The sequence below is a fragment of the Aquarana catesbeiana genome, linkage group LG12, assembly GCF_042186555.1.
Source record: "Aquarana catesbeiana isolate 2022-GZ linkage group LG12, ASM4218655v1, whole genome shotgun sequence".
Classification (NCBI taxonomy): domain Eukaryota; kingdom Metazoa; phylum Chordata; class Amphibia; order Anura; family Ranidae; genus Aquarana; species Aquarana catesbeiana.
The window spans coordinates 63,660,500-63,688,047 of NC_133335.1; the positions used below are offsets into that span (position 1 = coordinate 63,660,500).

Here is a 27,548-nt window from a genome sequence, read left to right on the forward strand (position 1 = left end):
ATGAGGAGGCACTGATATGCGGCACTGATGAGGAGGCACTGATATGCGGCACTGGTTGGCACTGATGGGCACTGATCAGGCGGCACTAGTGGGCACTGCTGAGGAGGCACTGATATGCGGCACTGATTGGCACTGATAGGCAGAACTGATGGGCACTGTTGGGGCTGCACTGATGGGTACTAATTATCAGTGCCCCGATTATCAGTTCAGATGTCCCCCTTCACACTAGCCGGCTACTGGCTCTCTCCTCTCCTCATGTAAAGACAGAGTGAAGAAAGGAATGTCGATAACCGGAAAGTGTGTTTACATCGTGATCAGCTGTGATTGGACATAGCTGATCAGATGGTAAAGAGCTACTGTGATTGGCTCTTTACCCCTATTTGTGATCAGCTGTGTCCAAAGAACAGAGAGCGCCAGGTGTGTGGTTTTGGAAGGACGTTAATAGACGCCCCCCAGAACCTTCGCTCATAGCGCGGTCGGCAAGTGGTTAAAATCTTGTTTCCTTGGTCTGGCACTCTCACTAGATCTTCCATATTTGTACTTTGAATTCTGGGTAGCCTAGTTTAGGGGCACCCTGTCTGTGTTGAAAGCAGCCTCACCAGAGCCTTTGCACCCCATTAACATCTGACTGAATAATTCAACTATGAATTATTCACAAGTCCAGCATCTTAAACATGTAGGGCGGCACAGTGGTGTAGTGGGTAGCACTCTCACCTAGCAGTAAGAAGGTTCGCTGGTTCGAATCCCAACCATGACACTACCTGCCTGGAGTTTGCATGTTCTCCCTGTGCCTGCGTGGGTTTCCTCCCACACTCCAAAGACTGGCTGGTAGGTTAATTGGATCCTGTCTAAATTGTCCCTAGTATGTATGAATGTGAGTTAGGGACCTTAGATTGTAAGCTCCTTGAGGGTGTAGGGACTGATGTGAATGCATAATGTATATGTAAAGCGCTGTGTAAATTGACAGTGCTATACCTGAAATAAATAAAATGTTACAGGTTTCTGTTGATTTACCCTCTGTATTTGTCCTTTGGACCATTATTACCAGGACAACAAGTGGTGGGAGGTCCATATGTTTTTTGATTACATGAAGCTGGAGAAAGAGGTGAAGGGAAATCTTCCAATAGGGACAGCTTTTCTGCTTACAGCTTTTCAAAAGTTGATTTCCCTTCACTTTGAAGAGATTTCCACTCACTTCCTGTTGTATCTCTGGAGCAGGAATTGAAGAGATATCTATCTACGCAACAAGACAAAGACTGCAGTATGGTCAGTATACCTGTCAGCATAGCCCAGAAATAGAGAACATTTAAAAAAACAGCATTTGCTGCAATGCTCACCTGCAATCTGTAGCTGTATATTTTCACTTTTTTTTTATTGCGAAAGTGTATACCAGTTTCTGACAGGTACCCGCTCCCACTTCGACTCTGCTCACCTAGGCAAGCACAGCGGAAATTTGTCCCCCACCTGCAAATTCCTGGGACATGCCACATGTTCCAGGAGGCTGTAGGTCTATTCATAAAGAGCAGCACGACTCACGCATGCGCATTGGGGAGACTACTGTGAACAGCAGGAAGTCACATCCACCTTCCCACAAGCAAGATGGCAGTGCTGGAGACCTGTAGACTGGATGATGACAGCACTAGATCCTTATACTCTCATGTATATTCACCTTATACTCTCATGTATCAAGTACACTGAAAGCTGCTCACACGTCATTGCAGAGGCACTGTTCGGAAAATAGACATCTATTTAAGTTGTATTTAAAACTGCTCTCTAAGGTACTTATTTTAGTAACCAGAGTTACTCAGATTTTTCTAAGAGCCAATAGTCTTTTAATAGCTCTAGCCCAGGGAAAGTGATCTTGATAACGTTAGGTAACTCTGTATTTAGGAATGGGTCATTGAGAAAAAAATATTCTGGTGTTTTATTGAATATTTTTACAAGCTTATGCTGCTTGGTGTGAAGCTCGGCAGCAGGAAAACCATCTTTGAAAAATGTGTCACATTTTGTTAGGCCTTGGTCACATAGGTGTACTTAAGGGTACACTTGTGTGATGACCACGGTAGCCTTCACAGGGACCTACAGATGTTCTGTGCATCGAATGTAAGCAGTCCCCCTCCTTGTCAATAAGGATGATGAGGTTACATGGACACAGCCGCTGCTCCCAATTTGACATCCATGTGGGTACATGGTAGGGTTGCCACCTGTCTGGGATTCATCCGGACAGTCAGGGTTTGAAACTATGAGTCCGGGTTTCAGTCTGCCTGAAACCCAGACACATTATTCAGACTGGGCTGTGGCTCCCCAAGTAACTGAGATAGTCACACAAAATCTGTTGCCATCCGGGAGCTGCGGGCCACTGTCTGGGGGCAGGTTTGGCATCAATGGGGCACTGGGGGGGGGGGCAATGATGTCAGCAAGAGCAGTTGGCCACATCCACTGTTTGCCGCAGAGCGCTGCATTACCACTCTCTTTGGGGCACCCAAAGATGCCCCAGGTCTTTTATAATCCTATAGTGTATACTATGAAAAAAAAAATGTGCCCTGTGCCGCTAAAGTGTTCGGGTTTGGCTTGAAGAAAAGGTGGCAACCCTAGTACATGGCCCCAAACCTTCACTTGAACCCACAATGATGTCCTGGCACCGCATCCCTTTTGGCATGAATAGGACTGTCTGCATGGGGTTGCACTGAACACCTGTGCATCCTCGTGTGGGCAAATACAGCCCTCAAAGGAGGGTATGCTTAAATAAGGCCTAGTTAATTAAGGCCTAAATTGTCGAAAACAAAGCCATGGTCTACAGTGACAGCTAGAAAATTGTATTCAATTTTATTGTCCACTTTTCTGATAACTTTCCATATTAATGGTTCCATTATGGATACCTGTGTCAAGATTTTCTGTAGCGGTCGGGTGAGTATGGTAAGTAAATGAGAAGTTACTACTGGTCCTAAAGTTAAAAATATCCCTCCTAAAGGGGCCAGTTTTTAACAGAAAGTGGATATTTTCATGCACTTTCCGGTATGCACCCTTGTGTTATGTACACTGTGGTCCATTTTATTCATAAAAATGAGACCACTGTGTGTAGCCAGTGAAGCCCGCGGAGATCTTTTAGCTTAACATGTCAGAGAGAGCTCCATGATTGGAGGAGAGCTGGTCATCTTTTTTTTACTATTAATTCATTTTAACCCTTTCATGACTAAGCCTATTTTTGAAATTTGGTGTTTACAAGTTAAAATCCGTATTTTTTGCTAGAAAATTACTTAGAGTTTCCAAACATTATATATATTTTTTTAGCAGAGAATCTAGAGAATAAAATGGCGATTGTTGCAATATTTTTTATCACACGGTATTTGTGCAGCAGTGTTTTAAAGGCAAATTTTTGGAAAAGGGACACTTTCATGAATTTTAAAAAATCCAAACAGTAAAGTTACCCCAATTTTTTTGTATAATGTGAAAGATGATGTTATGCCGAGTAAATAGATAACAAACATGTCACCCTTTATAATTGCATGCACTTGTGGAATGGCGACAAACTACGGTACCTATGAATTTCCATAGGCGACGCTTTAAAATTTTTTTATGGTTACCAGGTTTGAGTTACAGAGGAGGTCTAGGGCTAGAATTATTGCTCTCACTCTGACGATCGCGGCGATACCTCACATGTGTGATTTGAACACCGTTTACATATGCGGGCGCGACTTCCGTATGCGTTTTCTTCGCTGCGTGAGCTCGCGGGGACAGGGGCACTTTAAAAATTTTTTTTTTTTTTTTTTTTATTTTATTTATTTTTTTTCTTTATAAATTGTGTTTTAAAAAAATTTTTTTTTTTTTTTTTACTTTTATTGCTGTCACAAGGAATGTAAACATCCCTTGTGACAGTAATAGGTGGTGACAGGCAGTGCTGGGACAAGGCCATTTGGTGCCCAGGGCGAAGATGGCAAACTGCGCCCCCCCCCCCCGGTTTTAATAAAGAATCAATGTCGTCATTGCAGAGCATTGCACAGTATTGCGGGGTATTGCAGAGTATTGCGCAGTGTTGTGGGGTATTGCAGAGTATTGCACAGTATTGTGGGGGTATTGCAGAGTATTGCACAGTGTTGCGGGGTATTGCAGAGTATTTCAGGGTATTGCAGAGTATTGTACAGTATTGTGGGGTATTGCAGAGTATTGGGGGCTATTGCAGAGTATTGCAAAGTATTGCGGGGTATTGCAGAGTACTGTGGGGTATTGCAGAGTATTGCGGGGTATTGCAGAGTATGGCACAGTGTTGCGGGGTATTGCAGAGTATTTCGGGGTATTGCAGAGCATTGCAGAGTATTGCACAGTATTGTGGGGCATTGCAGAGTATTGCACAGTATTGTGGGGTATTGCAGAGTATTGCACAGTATTGTGGAGTATTGCAGAGTATTGCTGGGGTATTGCAGAGTATTGCACAGTATTGTGGGGTATTGCAGAGTATTGCACAGTATTGTGGGGTATTGCAGAGTATTGCACAGTATTGTGGAGCATTGCAGAGTATTGCACAGTATTGTGGAGCATTGCAGAGTATTGCACAGTGTTGTGGGGCATTGCAGAGTATTGCACAGTATTGTGGAGTATTGCAGAGTATTGCACAGTATTGTGGGGTATTGCAGAGTATTGCACAGTATTGTGGGGTATTGCAGAGTATTGCACAGTATTGTGGAGCATTGCAGAGTATTGCACAGTGTTGTGGGGCATTGCAGAGTATTGCACAGTATTGTGGAGTATTGCAGAGTATTGCACAGTGTTGTGGGGTATTGCACAGTATTGTGGAGTATTGCAGAGTATTGTGGGGGTATTGCAGAGTATTGCACAGTATTGTGGGGTATTGCAGAGTATTGCACAGTATTGTGGGGTATTCAGCAGTGGTGGTCACTGGTCATTAACCTCGCCTCAGCCTCCTCCCCTCCCCCCAATCCAGCCATTTATTAATCTGTTTTTTAGTGTTTACTTACACAAGTTCAGACTCAGAAGTTATGAGTCTGAAGTTGTGTAAGTAAACACTAAAAACAGATTAATAAATGTCTGGATTGGGGGGAGGGGAGGAGGCGAGGTTAATGACCAGTGACCACCACTGCTAAATATCTGAGTCAGAACACTGGCACTGCGCTCTTCTACCTTCCAGATTGAATCCAGCCAGGCAGCAGCTCCTCAGCTCGGCTCCGCTTGAGACAGACAGCGCGCCGACACGACACAGCTCAGCTCTCAGCTCCCGCCTCCCTGCGCTCCTCTCTGCGTCCTCCCACCTCGCCTCCGTCCGTGAGTGACGTCACGGCGCTGGCAGAGACAACGGGACTCCTCCGTAGGGGAGTAAAAGTGTAGTTGTGTGCTGAGGGAAGGGAAGGGAGGATCATGCAGGAGCGCACAGCTGCGCCCCCCCCCTATACCAAATGGTACCGCCCAGGGCACGTGCCCTCTCCGCCCCTGCCTTGTACCGGCCCTGGTGACAGGTACTCTTTATGGAGGGATGGGGGGTCTAAAAGACCCCCCATCCCTCCTTTACACTTCAAAGTATTCAGATCGCAGAAAACGGCGATTCTGAATACTGTGTACTTTTTTAAATTCGGCGCCATTGGCAGCCGAGTAAACGGGAAGTGACGTCATGACGTCGCTTCCGCGTTTACAACGAGAAGGCTGGAACGAAGCCACCCACAGCTTCGTTCCAGCCCGCCCCCAGCCGCCGAAGGTACCCGATTGGACACCGGGCCTCCCGATCGCACGGGAGGCCCGGTAACAGCGGCGGGAGGCGGCGGGAGGGGGGGATGTCCACTCCCGCTCCTCCGGTATAACAACCGAGCGGCTTTCAGCCGCATCGGTTGTTATACTCGGGTAGCCGATCGCCCGCTGTAAATAACGGTACCGGGATGATGCCTGCAGCTGCGGGCATCATCCCGGTATAACCCCGGAAAGCTGAGTACGCATATGTGCGTACGGTCGGCGGGAAGGGTTTTATACAGAACACATCTGTAAAGCAGATAGCTGTATTTTTTAATTTGCATTTTTTTACACTAGCCATACTACTGCTTTTTAAAAGGGATAATTACTGGTCACTGAAAGCTCACAGGGGGGCAAGTATCTGAAAGAAATAGAATAGTACGGGCGCATCCACACCAGCTTGTGTTGGATTAGGACAGCCAATTAATTTAAAAATCATATATTTAGCATTTTTGGCCATGTAGAGAATCACAACACATGTTAGTGCATTGTTGCACTAATGCCGCATACACGCGGTCGGAATTTTCGACAACAAATGCTCGATGTGAGCTTGTTGACGGAAATTCTGACCGTGTGTAGGTTCCATCAGACATTTGTTATCGGAATTTCCGACAACAAAAATTTGAGGGCCGGTTCTCAAATTTTCCAACAACAAAATCCGTTGTCGGAAATTCCGATTGTGTGTATGCGGCATAATGCCCCGTACACACGGTCGGATTTTCCGACGGAAAATGTGTGATAGGACCTTGTTGTCGGAAATTCCGACCGTGTGTAGGCTCCATCACACATTTTCCATCGGATTTTCCGACACACAAAGTTTGAGAGCTTGCTATAAAATTTTCCGACAACAAAATCCGTTGTCGGAAATTCCGATCGTGTGTACACAAATCCAACGGACAAAGTGCCACGCATGCTCAGAATAAATAAAGAGATGAAAGCTATTGGCCACTGCCCCGTTTATAGTCCCGATGTACATGTTTTACGTCACCACGTTCAGAATGATCAGATTTCCCGACAACTTTGTGTGACCGTGTGTATGCAAGACAAGTTTGAGCCAACATCCGTCGGAAAAAATCCTAGAGTTATTTTATATACTGAAGGTTCAAGTTCTTAGCGTAGTTAAATAAACTGGACCTAAAGCTAAAAATTGGACTTTATATGAGGCAATAAGCATATATACCTTCATCCCCGATACATTGGACATAGAGAATGGATAGTGGGACTTTATATGAAGCACATTACTAAGTTGGATGAGCTAATCAGTATAAGCATTGTTTATTGTTACAAAAGGCATACATACACATGTAAAGTAGTAAAAAATATAAAATGTAATAATATGCTCATAGGTCTCAATTAATAAAGTCTAAACAATTCATGATAATACATAACTGTCTCAACATAATATACACTGTAATGGACCTTGGATATGTAGACCAAAATTGTAATAGTAGCAACATATAGGCATAGAAACAATGGTGGATTGGACCGTAATTTAGTACAGATATTAACATGGATACTGTGACGTAGCAACATAGGAAAGCTCTACGCGTTTCGTGGTTAGAATACCACTCATCAGGAGCAGATGCAGGATTTTGGGGTATCTATAATAGAATAAAAATGCCAAAATGATATAATGATAAAAAATATAATAAAAAGGAAGGATATACAAACATAGAAGGGAGAGGGGAAACATAAAAGGTCCCAATCATTCTCACCTATCTGTAGTATATGGGTATGACTGTTGACAGTATCAATGGTAGAAGGCATTATAGAAAACGTTGCGTAGTTCATGACATGCTGTGTCTAGCTACACATCCACATGCTGTAGGATAAAACCATAACTCCAAAACAGGGCCAGAACAAGGGGTGGGCAGCAGGGGAAGCCCTGTGCGCAATTGTTAATTGCAGGGATGGGGGCGCCCTGACCATAACCCTAACGGAAGGGGGGAGGGTACACAGTTTGTCATTTTTGCCATGGGCGCTGGATGACCTTCTCCTAGCACTGCTCCTAAATGTCCCTCATTTGGAGGGATTGTCCCTCTTTTAGAACCAAACCCCACTATCTCTCTTTCCTCCTTAGTTGTCCTGATATATGGACCTCTATAAAAAACCTACTGTATATCTACAAAGGACCCTTTTTCACCCATTTGCATTGGACTGCTTTGAGTAGCCTTGTCAAGCGCAGTCTCAAAGCAGAGACAAGGCAAATGGGCTTATTGGTCATAAAGTCAGTTCACACCCCTACCATTTCAGTACACCACACCAATGCAATGCATGCAGAACTTTTTTTTCCAGCACAGCATGATGCAAAGCAAACCACAACAGGGCATTGCAATGCCGCTGTAGTGAATAGAATTTCATAAAACACTTATGACATTTCAACAAATTTCCAACATAAAAGTAAACAGTGTGATGCACTGGAATTAGCATATAGGCACTTCTCCTCCCAATGCACACCATGTCTGCATAACTACGAGTGTGCCTTTTCCCTACATAACCTCTTTCTCCCCTTGGAAAGTTGATGGCATCTGAGTTATATTGTGAATATCTAAATCTTTTTAAATGTGAAAGTGGAAACTCCTGCGCTGTCGGGGGGGGGCCTACACTAAAAGGACACTGCTGCAACACCTAAGTACTGATCCAAAGCAGGACAAATGAGACAAAAGTGGGGTAAGATGGTAGTTGCGCTGTGATGAAGGGGGGGGAGCAACAAAGATGACTAAAGTGGCAAAGTGAACTAAAAAAGAAACGGGCCAATGCATGAATGGATCCTACATGCTAAAAGAACATGGTGGGGATGCAGTGCAGTGCAACGTAGCTGATCAACATGACTATAATGTTACGGGCAGACAAAGCCTAATATATAAAGGTAATTGTGAAACAGTGACTGCTTGAATATAGCAAAGCAAAAATGCATATACTAACACAAATAGGATAAATAATGACACAATGCAAAAAAATATATAATGCAAGAAAAATACATGTGGGCTAGTGCCCCATTAGCAAAAACGTGCCAAATCCTGGTGGACTACAAGTGACAAATCCCTAGGACAAACATGAATATTAGTTCTATCATCCAGACCAAAAACAAAAACTCGTGATGAGAGACACAAAACAATTCCAATCGTGAAGGGAAGGGGGATCTTCAGTGAGGACACCTCCGTGTTTGCAAGCCTCTTACCTTACAGCTGTAAGGTGTACAGCCTGTGTTGCAAATGACCCGCAGGTGTAGACGTTCCGTGTATAAGGTAGTGACAATGATGAACATGCCAAGCGAAATATAAAAAATAAAAAATATACAGCATGTAAAATAACTCTGCGATGACCACAGTGGAGGGGGGGCAAGACACACACGGGGGGAGGTTGCACTCACTTTCATGAAGTGAGTGTGGGCATCAATCCACGAGCGCCGAGCTCGTATGCCTCCAGGGGTATCACCAATCTGGAATCTGTCCCCGCGCCTGGAAACTGGAATTTGTCCCCGTGCCTCTCTCCTCAGTGTTCGTCAGGTAGAGTAGTGATGTACAGTGTGAGGGGGAAAGAGACGCACATAGCGTGATCCTATATAAAAGGTATATTTATTTGATAAAACAAGTCCAATCAATTTACATTTAAAACAATGCTGCAGTGTGTAGTAACTACGAGCGCCGAGCTCGTCTCCTGTTGTTTGTCTGTGGCAGTGTCCCGTGCTTCAATCCTAATGCATATCGTCACATCACGTGACTTCTTCAGATCAGATGATGTCCCCTAGGACGAAACGCATCGGGACTAACTGCTGACACCACCAACATTGCCAGAGATCTGCATTTTTAAAAGCGCTGTTTTTTCTTCTAAAATGTGAGTGTTTTTACCTTCAATAAACAAGTTTTAAATCTTCTATACAGTATCACGTTATGTACTTTTACATTTTTTCTATATACACACTGGATGCCTGAGTGGATTTATCCCCTATACTATATATAATATTCACAAGCACCTGGGCCACCTGGATTAACGCTCACGCTGTACAGATACCATCGTGGATCCTCACAGTTACAAGCTAGATTGATCCAGTGAGTGTACACCCATCTGTGTCCAATCTTTCCGGTAAGCCCTCGATTCAAGTGGTGGTGGTGGATCTCCTATCAACACACACACAAAGCTTCTTCACAACCTTTTGGTGTTATATATTTTTTAAGGACTTTTGTTACTCTCTTTTTTGAATATTGTATGATAAGTGTATCACTAGCACTTCTTTTTACACTACGGACTTAATGTGTGTCATTCCCAAAGGATTATTATACACATTTATGTACCTCATATATTGGGTCAAACTATGTACATGATTACTGATTATGTTTACTGTTAGCGCTACACTTTTCTTTATTTGGTTGTAACTACAGGATTAGGTCACTTGTATGTGTTAGCTGCTTCCTTATGTTTGTTTTCTGACAGCGCGATATTTATTTATATGTTTTTTACCCTTTAACAAGGGGGCCTTCAGATCCCGGCCCCCACCCTACTGTATGTGAATGAGTAGGGGTACATTGTACCCCTACTCATTCACCCTAAAAAAGTATCAAAAATAAATAAAAACAGTACACAGGTTTTTGACAAAATCCTTTATTAAAGTAGCTCCAACGTGTCTTCTCCCTCTGGTCTTCTCCCTTCTTCGGTGATGTCTTCTTCCTCCGGTTCTTCTCCCTCCACTGATGTCTTCTCCCTCTGGTTCTTTTCCCTCTGCTGTCTTCTTCCTCTGGTTCTTCTGCCTCTGGTTCTTCTTCCTCCTGATGTCTTCTCCTGACGCTAGCTCCCGCTGTTGTGTTAGCTCTGGCATGTGCCATTAGTTATATAGCTATGGAGCATGGCCATCTGGTGAAGTCATCCATAGTCCCCGCCCCCTTGTGACGTCACCGCTCCATCATACCCCATACTGGCTGCATAAATCACTGTGTAGCCAGACAGCTCTGGGTTCCATAGCAGCTGCATGCTTTTACTATTAAAGTGAAATTAAAAGTGGGTTTGGTATCATATGGGGACATCTAGAAATGTTCATTGGCCAAAGCATTAAATATTTAGCTTTTGCCTTGGCTTGTTTTTAAATACTAGCAGTGCACTTCTCATTTCAAGGCACCTTGAGCTCCATATATCTGTATAACTATATATCTGCAGTGTAAGATCATCTAAGGCACTGTACCTCTGATTGCTAGTCTCTGCAGATTTGGAGTGAGATTTGGTAATGTCCCTTCTGTGTTGCTCACTGTTATCTGCTGGAAAGGAAGCTGTACCTGAGGACCTGGAGTGCAATGATCCCCCTGCTTCCTTTTAATTCATTGTGTGACTCTGTGCTACTTCCACCTTTCCTGTTGCTTGTTGGTCAATACTCCACCAGTGATCAGGTCAGCAATCACCAGGGAGGCTTTAAAATGAGGAAACAAAGCCTCCTTCTCTTCCAAGAGGGCACCCTTAACATAGAGACGCAGAGCAGAACAGAAAAAAGTAAGTCACTATTGGAGAAAAGACCAACTTCGGGGAAAGAAAGACAGTATAGTGGAACCTTGGTTATAAGAGGATAATCCGTTCCGGGAGAATGCTTGTAATCCAAAGCACTCGCATATTAAAGCGAGTTTCCCCATATAAGTCAATGGAAATGAAGATAATTAGTTCCACAATGACTTCTATTGCATGTAATACCACATGTGGCCAGAGGTGGGGGGGCACCGGAGAGACTCGTAAATACTTGGAGACCGCTCGGCTGCACTCGGAAACCCTCGGAAAGGCTCGGAAACCCTCGGGAACTGAGTATCTCCAAGTGTTTCCGAGTATTTCCGAGTATTTCAGTGTATTTCCAAACGGCTCCGAACGGTGTCACCGTCGCCCTCGCCCCCGCACCTCTGGCCAAATGCAGTACTGCACACCGCAGAGGCTTGAATCCTGCTTGTTTTGTGAGACAGCACTCACAAACCGTGTCAGGATTTAAAAAAAAGAATTGCTCGTATTGCGAAATGCGTGTCAGGATTTAAATAAAAGAATTCCTCGTATTGCAAAACGCTCGTTAACCACGTTACTTGCAATCCGAGGTTCCACTGTACTGTATATATGGTGACTAGTCCTTAGTCCTCTGCTTGCCTTTTTAGGTACAGCTTCCACAGTTCAGGTGCTCTTTAGCGTACCTCCCAACATTATTTGGAATGAGGGACACCTATTAGAAAATATAAAAGGCATAGGACACACATCCTGTCACGCCCCCTTAAAGGAGAATTGTACTAAAAAATTATTAGTTAAACCCACTACTTTTTTACCACTACTATTACTTTATACTACCTTTTTGAAATGCAGCAGAAATTTAGAATTTGGATGAAAGGTTTAGAACTGGGAAATGCTTTTTGAAAGATAAATAGTGCATTGTATATACAACTATATAGATCAGACCAAAATGAGGGACAAATGAGGAGGAAAGAGAGCCATTGTTCCAAATCAGGGAAGTCCTTTGAAATCAGGGACAGTTGGGAGCTATGTCTTTAGTATCTTCTCTGAACATTACCCAGATGGTATGTATTTCATTATAATTGTTTTTTTTTGTTCATAAGGTAATACAGCAAGGCAATGGTCCTTTTTTTTTCTGGAGGGAGGTTCAGCCTTGGGCACCCATAGGAGGAAAATTATAGGTGGCACACTGTGGCGAATTGTAGTTGTGGCAAAATTGCGCTACCAGTGGGAGAGGTTCGAGTCTACTCACTATGTACACAGTAACATATGCTACAGGTCTTGTACCCAAATCTTGCAGTAATTCATATGAGCAATAAAAACAAATAAAAGGTCAGCAGCGGTTGCACTAAAACGACAAAGAACCCCAGGGGAGCATGGCTTGACATATCCATGTTAGGTGTCCTCTCTTTCTGCAGTCTCCCAGCAGCTCTCTTTGCCTGTTGTGGGTCCCGCTGATCACCTCCAGCATACCGCACTTGCCAGTGGGTGGTGGCAAAGTCCAGCTGCTAATGCAGCCAGTCAAAGTTCCCCATTCCCTGTGGCACTTTCCCATTAGCAGCAGAGAGACATAGGCTGCTGCGTTAAGAATGACCAGGCTGTGCGACTCCCATAGCCACCAGCCAGGGTGCTCCGGAGGGGGGGTAGGGGGATTATTGGAACCCCACATCGCCCACCCCATCAAAACTACACCCCTGAATAGAGATGACCTCTTCTTTTACTATATAACCTAGATCATTTTCTCTGTAATTGGAGCACACAGCATGCTAGGCTAGCAATAATACAATTGTTACATTGAATATCAAAACAGTATATACAGGTTGATATCGGCATCCTTTTAATGAAATGCAAACCACAGAAGCCAAAGGGAACAGAATATCCTTTCATAAACAAAGGGTACCTTCATCTATATGAAAAAAAAAATAATGTGTCAACAAACGCTTGCATAAATAGCGTGGGAAAGGGATTGAGATCTTTATCTGTTTTATTTGCAATAATTACATTGATGGGAGGCATGTATGGCACTATTAAAATATCTGTTCTACAGAATACGGTCTGTGACCAGTGGAGAAATGATAGTGTCTCGGTTAGCTCTTGAATATTCCACATGTAGCACCCACCATGTATAGTGTAGGAAAATTTAGTTGGGCTCCTCTGTAGGCAGAAGAGCCAAGGTTAATTTGTTTAGAGTTAGCTGGCAGATCTTCAAGGGCTAAGTCTCTGCTGCCTCCCCCTGGCTTCTGGAACCGTTGGAGGGTTTTAGAACTTAGAGGACCGAGGAGAAGAGACGAGGCCTAAATATTTATGGAGTCTCCTCCAATCCCTGGGTTGGGACGGCTCAGGAGGTGGAGGTACAGGCCATAAATATTCTGGAGCTTGGCCATGTGGAGAGCAAAGTCCAGGGATGCCTAGAGGAGACCCTTGTGCTAAGGGCCTCTGCCCCTGGGCAGAAGGAAGGAGCCAGAATAAGAGAAACCAGAAACAGTAGAAGCCTCACACCCTTTCAGCTTCAGCTAGGCTTAGCTGAAGCCATCCTGGGAGCTATTGGGGCCTGCCCAGCAGGAGGCCTGTTCAGCAGTCACATGCTTCAGGATTCATCAAAGGGACTGAGGGAGTAGCTTCAACCACTACACCCCAGAACCTGTTAGGGGAGAAGCAGCTTAGAGCCACTTAAAGCCAGTAAAGCTATCCTACACCTCTTGGTTGGAGAAACGAAGGAGAAGCCAGGTGCCTTGGCATTTTTCTACAGTGAGAAAGCAGCTGCATTTAGTGATTGTAAACCTTTCTTTACCAGTTGAGCCAATCTGTTTTATCCTACGGGAAGACAGCCTTGTGATTTTTGGAAACCAGAGACAGTTTCAAGTCCTCAAGTTACATTCAAGATACAGTTCTAGGCATCCAATACCTACCCATTCCTATCCAAGTTCATCCCCTAATAAACAAAACACCCTGGACTGGTTTTTGACTACAGAGTGAATGATGGAAAAATCCAGCAGCTCCTAAGGCGGTAGTGCTACACACAAAATATTGTAATAAGTAGGGCAGCACGTGGAGGGATACATCTGCAGTATGTATCCACATATGGCACAACCATCATGTTGATGAAGGGATCGCTAACAGCTATTAGAACTACTTTAGAATTTCTGCGTATAATTTGTATATCTTTACTGATAAAGCAGGAAAGAATTGACTTGAAGTTCCCAATCTCTATGGTAGGGTTAGGTCTGGGCACCAGGAAGCAAACAGTAGTAGTTTATAGAAAGTGGTTTCAGTTGCAGATGAAAACTCCTAGCCTTCCCTGAAGGCCCCTAACAGTATTTATAAAAGATTTGTTGGACAAATGTTGCACACATTAGTGCAGGGTGCACAAATTATAACTGTAATTTCTGGGATAGATTAATACTTATGATCGTTAGCTCCATCTAGCCGCCAAAATGCGATATAGCTTTCTAAAATACCTCAATGAGAAAATATACCACATTTGGGCTAAAAGATGGAGCTGACAATTATAGGAATTAATGTTATTATTATTATACAGGATTTATTTCGTGCCAACAGTTTGCGCACCGCTTTGCAACATGAGGGCAGACAGTGCAGTTACAATAAAATTCAATATAGGAGGAATCAGAGGGCCCTGCTCGTTAGAGCTTACAATCTAAAAAGGGATGGTCAAGTGATACAAAAGGTAATAACTGTGGGGAATAAGCTGATGGAGAAAATCAAAGTACAGTTGTTATGTGTGGGCAGGATAGCCTTCTCTGAAGATGAGAGTCTTCAGGGAACCTCTAAACGCAAACAGAGTAGGAGATAATCGGGCAGATTGGGGTAGGGAGTTCCATAGGATGGGTGAAAAGGCGAGCATGGAAGGAGGTGACGAGGGAACTAGAGAACAGGAGTTCTTAGGTGGAACGAAGGGAACGATCAGGTTGGTATATTGAGACTAGGCTATTGATGTAGGTGGGGGCTGAGTTGTGGATGGCTTTGCAAGTTGCTGTTAGTATTGCTGTTAGTATTTTGAATTTAATTTGTTGGGTGAGTGGAAGCCACTGGTGGGATTGGCAGAGAGGAGTAGCAGACACAGAGTGGTTGGTAAGGTGGTTGAGCCTGGCAGCAGCATTCACGATGGACTGAAGGGGGAATAGCCTATGGAAAGGTTAGCCAATGTGAAGGGATTTGCAGTAGTCAAGGCAAGAGATGACCAGGGCGTGAACTAGGGGCTTTGTTGTGTCATTGGTTAGGAAGGGGCGTATTTTGGAGATGTTGCGGAGGTTGAGGAGACAAGATTTGGACAGTGATTGGATGTGGGGCCAAAAGGATAGATTAGAGTCCAGGATTGCACGTAGAACCTTGGGATGCGGTGATGGGGTTATAGTTGTGCCATCGATCTTGACAGAGAGATCAAGGAAAGAGGCACATGGGGGAGGAAATATTAAGAGCTTAGTTTTGTATCTATTACAGAAATCATGCCCAAGACTTGTGTAGCCTGCCTGTAATGTTAAAAAGAGTGCGCATATATGCGTTGTGTGTATGTTACTAAAAGGTCTTCAGTCTAACAAAACAAAACTCTTGGCTAAAACTATTTTTTTTGTTTGTTCTTCAGATAAGAAGTGCAAAACAAGCTAATGCCGAATGTTGGCTAAATATTGAGAACATGAAAACAGCAGCAGACGGCTTTAAAGAGAAGTGAGTTCCATTGTTTCCATAGTAATAGGTTTCTTCTATTCAGACCATGTTATGCATGACCACCCTGGGTGTTCTACAGATTACCAGAAACTCAAAGGTTCCTCTGTATGACAGAACTGAGGAATGGGAAATTGAATGGCTAACCTTCCTTTAGGAAAATGGCCAGAAGATGCAGTAAAACATGAGAAAACCTGTTGTAGAAAAAGATTCTATTCATTTTTGACAATCTTTCCATTTGGGCACACTCTAACTAAAGCAACTAATACAGGGAAATGCTTAGACTATGTGAAACACCAAAAAAGTTTATTTTAATCATGGATTGAGTTGGGTAAAACACCAACTGGCTTCATTTCTTGGGAACTCTAGTGGTGAAATCTCCTTATCTATAATCATTAAAATGGTATTAAACCCAAAAGCAAATATTTATTGTATTGTAGCTTACCAACACTTATGCCCCATACACACGTTCAGAAATTCTGCCAGCAAAAGTCTGATGGGAGCTTTTGGTCAGAAATTCCGACCGTGTGTATGCTCCATCGGACTTTTGCTGGGAGAATTCCAGCCAGCAAAAGATTGCGAGCAGGTTCTGTATTTTTCGGTAGGAAAAAGTTCCTATCTAAAAATGCGTTCGTCTGTATGCAATTCGGGCGCGCAAAAAATCACGCATGCTCGGAAACAATTCAACGCATGCTCGGGGGCATTGAACTTCATTTTCTCGGCTCGTCGAGTGTTGTGCGTCACCGCGTTCTTGACGGTCGAAAGTTCCGAGGACTTTTGTGTGACCGTGTGTATGTAAGGCAAGCTTGAGTGGAATTCCATCGGAAAAACCATCCAAGTTTTTTCTTACAGAATTTCTAATCGTGTGTATGGGGCATTAGATGCGTTGGCTGTAAGTTACCTTTTTCTTTCTTTTCTTTATTTTCACCCGGTGATCCAGCCAGTGAGTCTGTTGTTGTTCAAAAGAACAAGCTCTCCTGCAGATGTAGCAGTTATAGGTTCAAAACAAACCATTTACTACTGAGTGGGGTGCTTACAATGGTCAACTTGCATCTGCTGTCCAGGCCCCCTTGTGTGCCTCTTTCCCCTGCAGCGCTTCTGGCTTTCATCCTCTCCTGCTGGCAGCTGCTGTTGGCACACAGGGGGATGTCATTTATTGGCATCGGCCTTTCCTGAATGAGCACAGTGAGTGATCAGTACCAATCACTCCTGTGTTCACTCCCCACTAAAGCATAGTAAACTGTTTACTATGCTTCAATTTGTGAATGAGCAGGAAGCCTCAGATTGCTTCCTATTTATTCATTCTGTGCAGCTGTGGCTGTAGTGCAAGGGACTGTTAAATGGTCCACCCTAATCAAGCAAACCACCACACAGGGTACTCAATCACTTAAATAAAAAACGTATCAAATGGTGCACTGTTTCTTTAACCTGTTAGCACCGAGTGCATACAATTATGGGCCTCTCGGTGGCCAGGCCTTGCAGCTGCATATTTGCGTGCAATTGCACCAGTAGAGCTGTGCAGAGGAGCACGCACCCTGCGCGCTCCTGGCACAGTGACTGGCGGCTAACGGAAAGCTCCCAATCGCTGCTTGCAGTCAGAAGTTTTTCTATCATATGACCACCATGACAGCCAGTCACAGCGGTCACATGGCCATAAGCTTTGCCTCCCATCATTCTAAACTCCTTAAATATTGTGCTCCCAAATGCAAAATAAAATGTCCAATGTGATGGCTGTGCTGCAATCAAATAATATGCTCTTTAAGCCCTCATGCACACAGGCTGTTAAAAAAACGTTATGAAAACGCCAGTATCTTTGCAGTGATTTTTTTTAGCTTTTTTCAGCGTTTTTGCAATAGCGTTTTTTAGCGTTTTTGAGCGTTTTTCCGAGTTAGCGTTTTTGAGCGTTTTTTTTTTTTTTCAAATTTTTTTTTTTTTTTTTTTTCAATGGATCAAAAAACGCTAAAAAACATTGCTGAATGACGTTTTTGAGCGTTTTTGAGCGTTAGAGCGTTTTTACAGCTGAAAAACGTCTTTCAGAACCCGCTGGTCCTGGGTTTTTTTTACAGCTTAAAAACGCCTATGCCACTTGCAGCTCAAAAACTCCTAGGTGGGCATGAAGCCATAGACTAACATACACAGGCCTTTTTAAGCTGCAAAAAAAGCTAAAAAAAGCAGCTGTAAAAACGTCCGTGTGCATGAGGACTAAATATATGGAGAAAAAAGTGAATATACAAAACTATTTCCAATCATCAACCACCAAGTGCAATGCTCACTCACCTCCAATATTGAGCATTAAAGGTCAATAAACCCAGATAAATAAGTTGGCAGGGCCGTCTTTAATATTGATTGGACCCTGGGCAAAGATTTTATTGCCCCCCCCCCATGCAATTTCACTCTCCACCTGCTCTGAGACATACAATAAATAGCAGCTAGACTTAAAATCAGTTTACTGTATCAGATCAGGCAGCAATTTTGATTGGTTGCCAGCGGTTACAGAATATCATTACTGCTTACTGACTGGTTGCTAGAGGTTACAGCACACATTACAGCTCACTGATTAGTAGCTAGCGGTTACAGCAAATGATTTCTGCTTGTTAATTGGTTGATAGAGATTACTATACAGTATTACTGCTCACTGATTGGTTGCTAGAGGTTACAGCACATCATCTCCTCACTGCAGGGGAGCATGATATACATATGAATGCCGCCTTTATTTACATACCAATGCCGCCGGCCGCAGCTATTTATTTAGTAATGCCACCGCTATTTACATATGAATGCTGGTTATTTACATGTAAACACAGGGTCTGCAGGTGAGTCATCTGTACACAACAATAGGGCAGAGCTGGGCAGCATTAGTAGTAGCACTTCACACTGAGATATCAGGACACAGCACAGGACTAAAGCTTTAAGGGACAAAGGAATTTAAACTGGGATAGTTGGCAAGTATGAGGCAGCTGCTTTGGGCCCCACAGCAATGACAGGGCCCAGGGCAGCTGCCCCTTTTTCCCTGCCTTAAAGACAGCCCTGCTTGTTAGTCCACCATGCACTTCATATGGACACTTCCATACTGCGTTTGTCCCCTTTAAGCACCGAATTCGGCTCAAACACATAAGACAAATCCATTCATAGTGCAATATGCTATGGGTTAAACTGATTTATTAAAACTTGTATATGATGCACTCACATGTTAAAAATCATGTACACAGCATGTATATGTATATAGGGATTGGCAGTGGTGGCTTCTCCGTGAAAAACTTCCATACCTCGGAGACACCCAGTAGAGACGTCACTGGCTCATGAGACTTCCTCAGGGTAGATTCTGTTTCCAATTGACCTCAAACTAACCATCACAATATTAACAGAAATTTTAGAACATTGTTCACATATTTATCCCTGCTCAGTTTTTGTTAATATGGCAATATACCAGCCGTAATCTATTTTTTAACTATATTGTTCAATAAATACCGTATTTGATTTTGATTTCTTACCACCTGTACAACAATCATATGCTTTCTGCCTTAGAAAGTCACCTTTTAAGGAGGTTTCTTTTTCCATTTTATTAAAACCAATGATGGTTCATGGTTTATTCCCACTGGCCACAGTCTGACACCTAAAGGCTGAAAGACAGTAAACTGACTCCTTACTTGGAAAGTTTGGACATCACATCACTTAGTAATGATTTGACAGACCACTGTGTTAATTCTGACTAAATCTAGTTCATAACACTTGCGACAAATGCTTGAAAACAGGCAGACATTTGCAGATTGATCACAGACAATCAAAAAAAGCAAGCAGCATGTGTTTGGGCAAGCAGTGTTTGAACCGTTTTATTTTTTTCTTCTAATTATATGACAATTTCCTTTGCAAAAAGGAATCAATAAAGGGTGCACTGTTATGCCCTGTACACAGGGTCGGACTTTCCGACGGAAATTTGTGCGATCGGAGCTTGTTGTTGGAAATTCCGACCAGATGTGGGCTCCATCGGACTATTTCCATCGGAATTTCCGACACACGAAGTTTGAGAGTATGCTATAAAATTCTCCGACAACAAAATCCCATCCATTAAATTCCGATCGTGTGTAGACAAATCCGACGGACAAAGTGCCACGCATGCTCAGAATAAATAAAGAGATGAAAGATATTGGCTATTGCCCCGTTTATAGTCCCGACGTGCGTGTTTTACGTCACCGCGTTCAGAACAATCGGATTTTCGGACAACTTTGTGTGACCGTGTGTATGCAAGACAAGTTTGAGTCAACATCCGTTGGAAAAAATCCATGGATTTTGTTGTCGGAATGTCCGATCAATGTCCGACCGTGTGTACGGGGTATTATTGTTGCAGGGCATTTTGCAATTTCTAAAACAAACATTGCACAGACTGTTTGCTTTCAGACTCTCTCTCTCATTCAAAGTCTGCATAGTTATAGAGCAGCATTTCACCTTTTTTACAGTTGTGACACTCTCTAAAAGCAAGCAAAGAAGAAATCTGAGGCTGGGACAATGCACACAACCACCTTGATGAAATCAACTACACATCAGAAACCCCCTTCCAATAAGAGGTTCCCCCCATACATCAGAGACCCCCCATCATGTCAGTGGTCCTCTCAATTACATCAGAGTCCCCTCTTCACCTCAGAGGCCCTCCCACTACATTAGAGCCCCCCTATACATAAGAGGCCCCCTATACATGAGTCCCTCATCTCATCAGAGTCCCCCTTTACATCAGAGCCTCCCCATTACATGAGACTCCCCCCATAACCAAAGAGCCCCTCTATCAAACAGTTCCCCAATCACAGAGCCCCCCCAGTTACACAACCCTCCATCACAAAGCCCCCAATCCTACAGTTCTCCCATCAGTGTACTACTAGCTCCTGCAGCACAGCAGAGGGCAGCGGTGGAACAGGTCTGTCTTCTGTCTTCTCCTAAATGCTGATTATGGCCCTGCATGCCACCTGCCCTGAACCAAAGTTGTGCATTGCCATGGTACCAACTCTTATCACCATAGTAATGACACCATGCATCCTCACCCTAAATTATTATTTGCTGTTATGGTGAAGGTGACCAGCATACAATGATGCTGATCGAAAGAAAACATGGGTCCCATACTTGCAGCACCTTGGGGCAGTCCAGAGCGCTTCCCAGGCTGCCATGACACCCTGGTTGAGAAACACTGTCTTAGAGCATCATGGGTTGTTATGGTGCTGGCGGCCAGGCCACCCCCACTATGGCAACTTGTTGTGCCGATCCAGGACAAACTGGGTCACATGGTGGTGGCACCTCAGTAAAACCAAGATTGCACTCTGGTTGAGAAACACTGCTATAGCGAGTAGATGAGAAAAGGTAATTAGTGAGAGAATCAGTCAACCACCTGGCCAATTCAGCTGCCTGTTTGTAAAATGAGCTTTAGTTATTTAACTCTGTACAATGGTATTCTTTAGTGAAGAAGCTAAGATTAGCCTAGTATATTTTGACTCCAGAGCTTAACCCGTTGGCTGAAAATGAGCAAATATGATAAAGATTTTGACAGAAGAGATAATCCCCATACTGTATGTACATTTATATTTGAAATATGATTGTGAAAAAGGTGGCGTAGTAAATACGTGACAATCATAAAAAACAACGCAATTAAATGTTTTTTCCTTGAAATCATACAGGTATAAAGAAGAATTAACCTTGCAAAATACAATAAAAGATGATGTGAAGAAGCTCAAAGCTGCCAGCAGTGGTCTGGAGATGGAGATACGCTGTTTGGAAGTTGAGGAACAGATCTTAACTAAGGAACTGGAGAACCTCAAGCAAGATCAGAATGAGGTAAGCTATCTGAACTATTATTGTAATGCCCTGTACACACGATCGGACTTTCCGACAACAAAACCGTGGATTTTTGTTCAAAGGATGTTGGCTCCAACTTGTCTTGCATACACACGGTCACACAAATGTTGGCCAACAATTACGAACATAGTGACGTACAAGACGTACGTGATGTCTCGATTACGAATGCTAGTTTTACAAGACCGAGCGCTTCCGGCTCGTACTTGATTCCGAGCATGAGTGAACTTTTGTGCTACGGACTTGTATACACATGATCGAAAAGTCAGACAACAAAGTTTTGTTGGCAGAAAATTTGAGAACCTGCTAGCCAACATTTCTTGGCGGAAAGTCAGACAACAAATGTTCAATGAAGCATACACACGGTCGGACTTTCCGCCAACAAGCTCACATCCAACATTTGTTGTTGGAAAATCCCATCGTGTGTATGTGACAATATACTCACAATCCTTACAAAATTATTTTTTTAAGTGAACCTCTGCTTTGTCCATGTAGCCAAAATGTTTGCTTCAATGCCCTGCTTCTAAATGGCACATATTCAGATTTCCAATTCCTCCCTGCTTCTCAATTTCAGGTACCAGGAGCAAGGAAAATAAGAAATAAGCTCTGAGCTGTTGAAGCTAACACAGGACTAAGGACAGCACTGGTCCAATCACCAATGCTGGTCATTTTTCCAGTAATGTCCCGTACACACGATTGGAAATTCCACCAGCAAAAGTCCGATGTGAGCTTTTGGTCGGAAATTCCGACCGTGTGTATGCTTCATCAGACTTTTGCTGGCCGAATTTCTGACAGCAAAAGATTGAGAGCAGGTTCTCTACTTTTCCGACTGAAAAAGTTCCTATTGGAAATTCCAATAGTCTGTAGCAATTCCGATGTGCAAAATTCCTATGCATGCTCGAAAACAATTCGACGCATGCTCGGAAGCATTGAACTTAATTTTCTCAGGTTGTCGTAGTGTTGTACGTCACCGTGTTCTTGGCGGTCAAAAGTTCAGAGAACTTTTGTGTGACCGTGTGTATGCAAGCCAAGCTTGAGCGGAATTCCGTCGGAAAAACCATCCAAGGTTTTTCTGATGGAAATTCCGATCGTGTGTACAGGGCATAACACCTTTTATGTCCAGGGATGACAATGCTCACTCAACACCCTTAGTCTATTAAGAAGCAGCATTAGGGCAGGAACATAGAAACACATGTAGCACCATCCTAGGTAGAGTGCTAGGATGACAGGTACATTTATTTCTTTTTTGCACCTCTATAATCCTTGGAGCAGTGGTTGATTTTTTTGGGCTGTTTTAGATCTCACAGGCTGCAGATTTCATTGCTTCAGCCTGCATTCTGAAGGCTTCCAGAACATAGAGGGCTGGGGGAGTCAACTTGGCAACGTGAATATTTTACGTGCTGCAGCCAGTTTCTGTGGAGGTGTACCCAGTAGGTGGCTGAGGGAGGGATGGGACATAAATAGTCTACAGTCTGGAGCAGACCTGTTCTTGTCCTGCTGGAGAAGATCCCAGCCTCAGGGGCTGCTGCCCCTTTGAGGCAGTTCTGCTGGAGTCTGCTGATGTTCTTCGAGGTTCCAGCAAAAGCAGAGCTGGGGGGGGCCTATTCCTAATTACTTTTGGAGCTAACTTAGCAGTTTCACCTCAGGATCTGGTTGGAAGAACTCGCTGAGGAGTAGATAGACATGTGCAGTTTGTTTCGTTCCGAACTGAAATTTGGACAAATTTTCAATTTTTGGAAATTCGGATGTATTATATTCCATTTTGTTCTTTTATTTTCTATTCTATTTTGTTCTTTTTTACTCTATTATATTCTATTCTTTTATTTTCTATTATATTCTTTTCTATTCTAATATATATTTTTCTATTATATTCCTTTATTTTCTATTCTATTTTATTTTCTTGGAAAACAAATCGAAAACTATTCAAATTCGAAAATTTTTCAAAATCGAAAACTTTTCAGGTTCAAATTTGAATACTTTTCGAATTTGAAAACAAATTCAGAAAAATGAAATTGATTTGAATACGAATAAACAAAACGAATTCCAAAAATGAATTAAACAGATTAAACTAATTTAACTAAACAAATTTATGTAAATAACGAATCAAAACAAAACGAATTTTTTTGTCATGCACATGTCTAGCAGTAGACACGTGCATGATGAAAAAATGTGTTTTGTTTAGTTTAGATTCGTAATCTAGTTATTTAGTTTCGTAAAATCTGGTTGATTCATTCAATCTGTATTCAGGATTTGTATTCGGAATCGTAATTTTTCAAATTTTCTAAGAATTTACCGATTTTTTTTTTTTTCTATTTGAAATGTTCAAATCGATAAATTTTGAATCGGTCGAAAACCAAAATGTTGCATTTGTTTAAATTTTAATGTGGCAAAGTGAACAAACAAAAGAAAAATCTTCAACAAATGATTACAATGACTCTTTAAATCACCTTTGGCTTAACTAAAATAGAATTATTTCAAAATGGTAAACTTATAACACACACAGTCTTTGATTTTAGAAATATGTTTACAGTTCGAATTCGAATGGAATTCGATGTAAAATTAAATTTCAATTTCAATTTTAATTTCCAAAATTTGGACAAATTTCGTTTCATTATTCGGAGCATTCGGGAAACTTTGTTTATAATGAAATTCGGGTATTTGGTTATATCCGAATCTCCGAAAAATGAAAAATTTGTCCGAATGTTAATTTGGAATGAAACAAACTGCACATGTCTACTGAGGAGTGTCTGGTGAAAGTTGGAAGGTGTGTAGCTTCTCTGGGACATTGTACTAAATTTAAGGGTTAATAATGCGCTAAGTATCAACCTTCTAATACTGCACAGTGCCCCAATATAATCTATAAGCAAGAAAATAAATCGTGAAATAACTCATAATTTCAACATGAAAACTGATAAAACCAATAAGATGTGCCACAAAGACCATAAAAAATCCACAGTCCAAAAAACAAATAATAAGCTCAAGTCTTTACTAAAAAGTCAATTAACAAGCTTCAATTTGTGACCGTAATGATATTTGGTCAGATCAGAGTCTTTGCTGCTTGTTCATATATGCTGGAATGGGTGCAAACCTCACTTTATACCCACAATGCTCAAAGAGAGAAGGGAGAAAAAAAGAGAACCATTGCGCAGACAATAAGACATTAAATATCCTGTGCAGTAAGGGTAAAACACTCACACTTTAACTGCAGAGCAGATCGCATATGTATAAGATCAGTTGCATACGAAAACACCGCTCCTCACTTGCCGGCAAAGCACTGTGGGTGACGTCATTGGCTCCGTTGCGTCTCTAGACACGTGACTTTTTTAAGGGTCAATTCGAATTTCAATTTGAATTTCCAAAATATGGACGAATTTCGTTTCGTTATTTGGAGCATTCGGTAAACTTTGTTTATAATGAAATTCGGGTATTGCACATGTCTACTGAGGAGTGTCTGGTGAGAGTTGGAAGGTGTGTAGCTCCTCTGGGACATTGTGAGTACTGACTTGAGCTCAGGATCCTAGTGACTATGTGCTGTTCTACTTTTGGGGTGCCAGCAGAAGCTTATGGCCCGTACACACGATCCAAATATCATACGGCAGATCGATTTTCGGATCGTGTGTACGGACCATTACTCTCTGAGACATCTCTTACAGGATCTCATATTTGGCCATCCCCTTTGTTTATGGCATAAAGACTGTTCAAAGAAGTTTCACCTAGTGACATGTGTCCTCCTTTTACAAGTCAGCATTTTGGAATATCCCATACCACCCAGCCCCTCTCCTGTTACAATTTCTACAAGCAATAAATCATGAAAAAAATATCCCCTAGACTGTTTAATGGAGCCAGAGTGAGTGGACTGTTGCTGATTGGTGATTGGTAACCTCTGCACTGTTTTGGGAAGAACAAGTTAAAATCAGCGGCTCATATGGGGGTAGCGCTACATACAGAAACACAGAAAAGGGACTAGACATGTACAGTTCGTTTCGTTCCAAATTTGTTTTTTAACTAATTTCGACAAATTTGTTAATTCGGAAATATCTGAATTATTGAAAACCCGTTTAACAAATTTTTCTGAATATTCGTTAATTCGACAATTCGGAAAGCCAAAAACCCGAAAATTCGAAAATCTGAAATAATAACTAACTAAAAATACCTTATATAGTTACATAGTTACATAAGGTGAGGTTGAAAAAAGACACAAGTCCATCAAGTACAACCTATGTGTGTGATTATGTGTAAGTATTACATTGTATATCCCTGTATGTTGCGGTCATTCAGGTGATTATCTAATAGTTTCTTGAAGCTATCAATGCTCCCCGCTGAGACCACCGCCTGTGGAAGGGAATTCCACATCCTTGCCGCTCTTACAGTAAAGAACCCTCTACGTAGTTTAAGGTTAAACCTCTTTTCTTCTAATTGTAATGAGTGGCCATGAGTCTTATTAAACTCTCTTCTGCGAAAAAGTTTTATCCCTATTGTGGGGTCACCAGTACAGTATTTGTAAATTGAAATCATATCCCCTCTCAAGCGTCTCTTCTCCAGAGAGAATAAGTTCAGTGCTCGCACCCTTTCCTCATAACTACGATCCTCCAGACCCTTTATTAGCTTTGTTGCCCTTCTTTGTACTCGCTCCATTTCCAGTACATCCTTCCTGAGGACTGGTGCCCAGAACTGGACAGCATACTCCAGGTGCGGCCGGACCAGAGCCTTGTAGAGTGGGAGAATTATCATTTTATCTTTGGAGTTGATCCCCCTTTTAATGCATGCCAATATTCTGTTTGCTTTGTTAGCAGCAGCTTGGCATTGCATACCATTGCTGAGCCTATCATCTACTAGGACCCCCAGGTCCTTTTCCATCCTAGATTCCCCCAGAGGTTCTCCCCCTAGTGTATAGATTGCATTCATATTTTTGCCACCCAAATGCATTATTTTACATTTTTCTACATTGAACCTCATTAGCCATGTAATCGCCCACCCCATTAATTTGTTCAGGTCTTTTTGCAAGGTTTCCACATCCTGCGGAGAAGTTACTGCCCTGCTTAGCTTAGTATCGTCTGCAAATACAGAGATTGAACTGTTTATCCCATCCTCCAGGTCGTTTATGAACAAATTAAATAGGATTGGTCCCAGCACAGAACCCTGGGGAACCCCACTACCCACCCCTGACCATTCTGAGTACTCCCCATTTATTACCACCCTCTGAACTCGCCCTTGTAGCCAGTTTTCAATCCATGTACTCACCCTATGGTCCATGCCAACGGACCTTATTTTGTACAGTAAACGTTTACGGGGAACTGTGTCAAATGCTTTTGCAAAATCCAGATACACCACATCTACGGGCCTTCCTTTATCTAGATGGCAACTCACCTCCTCATAGAAGGTTAATAGATTGGTTTGGCAAGAACGATTCTTCATGAATCCATGCTGATTAATGCTAATGATACCGTTCTTATTTCTAAAATCTTGTATATAGTCCCTTATCATCTCCTCTAAGAGTTTACATACTATTGATGTTAGGCTAACTGGTCTGTAATTCCCAGGGATGTATTTTGGGCCCTTTTTAAATATTGGTGCTACATTGGCTTTTCTCCAATCAGCTGGTACCATTCCAGTCAGTAGACTATCTGTAAAAATTAGGAACAACGGTCTGGCAATCACTTGACTGAGTTCCCTAAGTACCCTCGGATGCAAGCCATCTGGTCCCGGTGATTTATTAACGTTAAGTTTCTCAAGTCTAATTTTAATTCTGTCCTCTGTTAACCATGGAGGTGCTTCCTGTGTTGTGTCATGAGGATAAACACTGCAGTTTTGGTTACTGAAGCCCCCCGATTCACTCG

The 27,548-nt window shown here is 42.6% G+C and overlaps 1 protein-coding gene and 1 long non-coding RNA gene across 3 annotated transcripts in view; one reads left to right on the forward strand and one right to left on the reverse strand.

Moving 5' to 3' along the window:
* The window catches only part of LOC141114326 (uncharacterized), a 408,781-nt gene that overhangs the window by 127,177 nt on the left and 254,056 nt on the right, over window positions 1-27,548 (reverse strand). The gene's annotated exons all lie outside the window — the stretch shown is intronic.
* LOC141114318 (keratin, type I cytoskeletal 12-like) overlaps window positions 1-27,548 on the forward strand; it is a 62,520-nt gene that overhangs the window by 5,316 nt on the left and 29,656 nt on the right. For both annotated transcript variants that reach the window (XM_073607932.1, XM_073607931.1), the window contains exons 2-3: window positions 15,800-15,882; window positions 21,537-21,693. In XM_073607932.1, coding sequence (XP_073464033.1) covers window positions 15,800-15,882; window positions 21,537-21,693 — 240 coding nt within the window. The remainder of the gene's footprint in view (window positions 1-15,799; window positions 15,883-21,536; window positions 21,694-27,548) is intronic.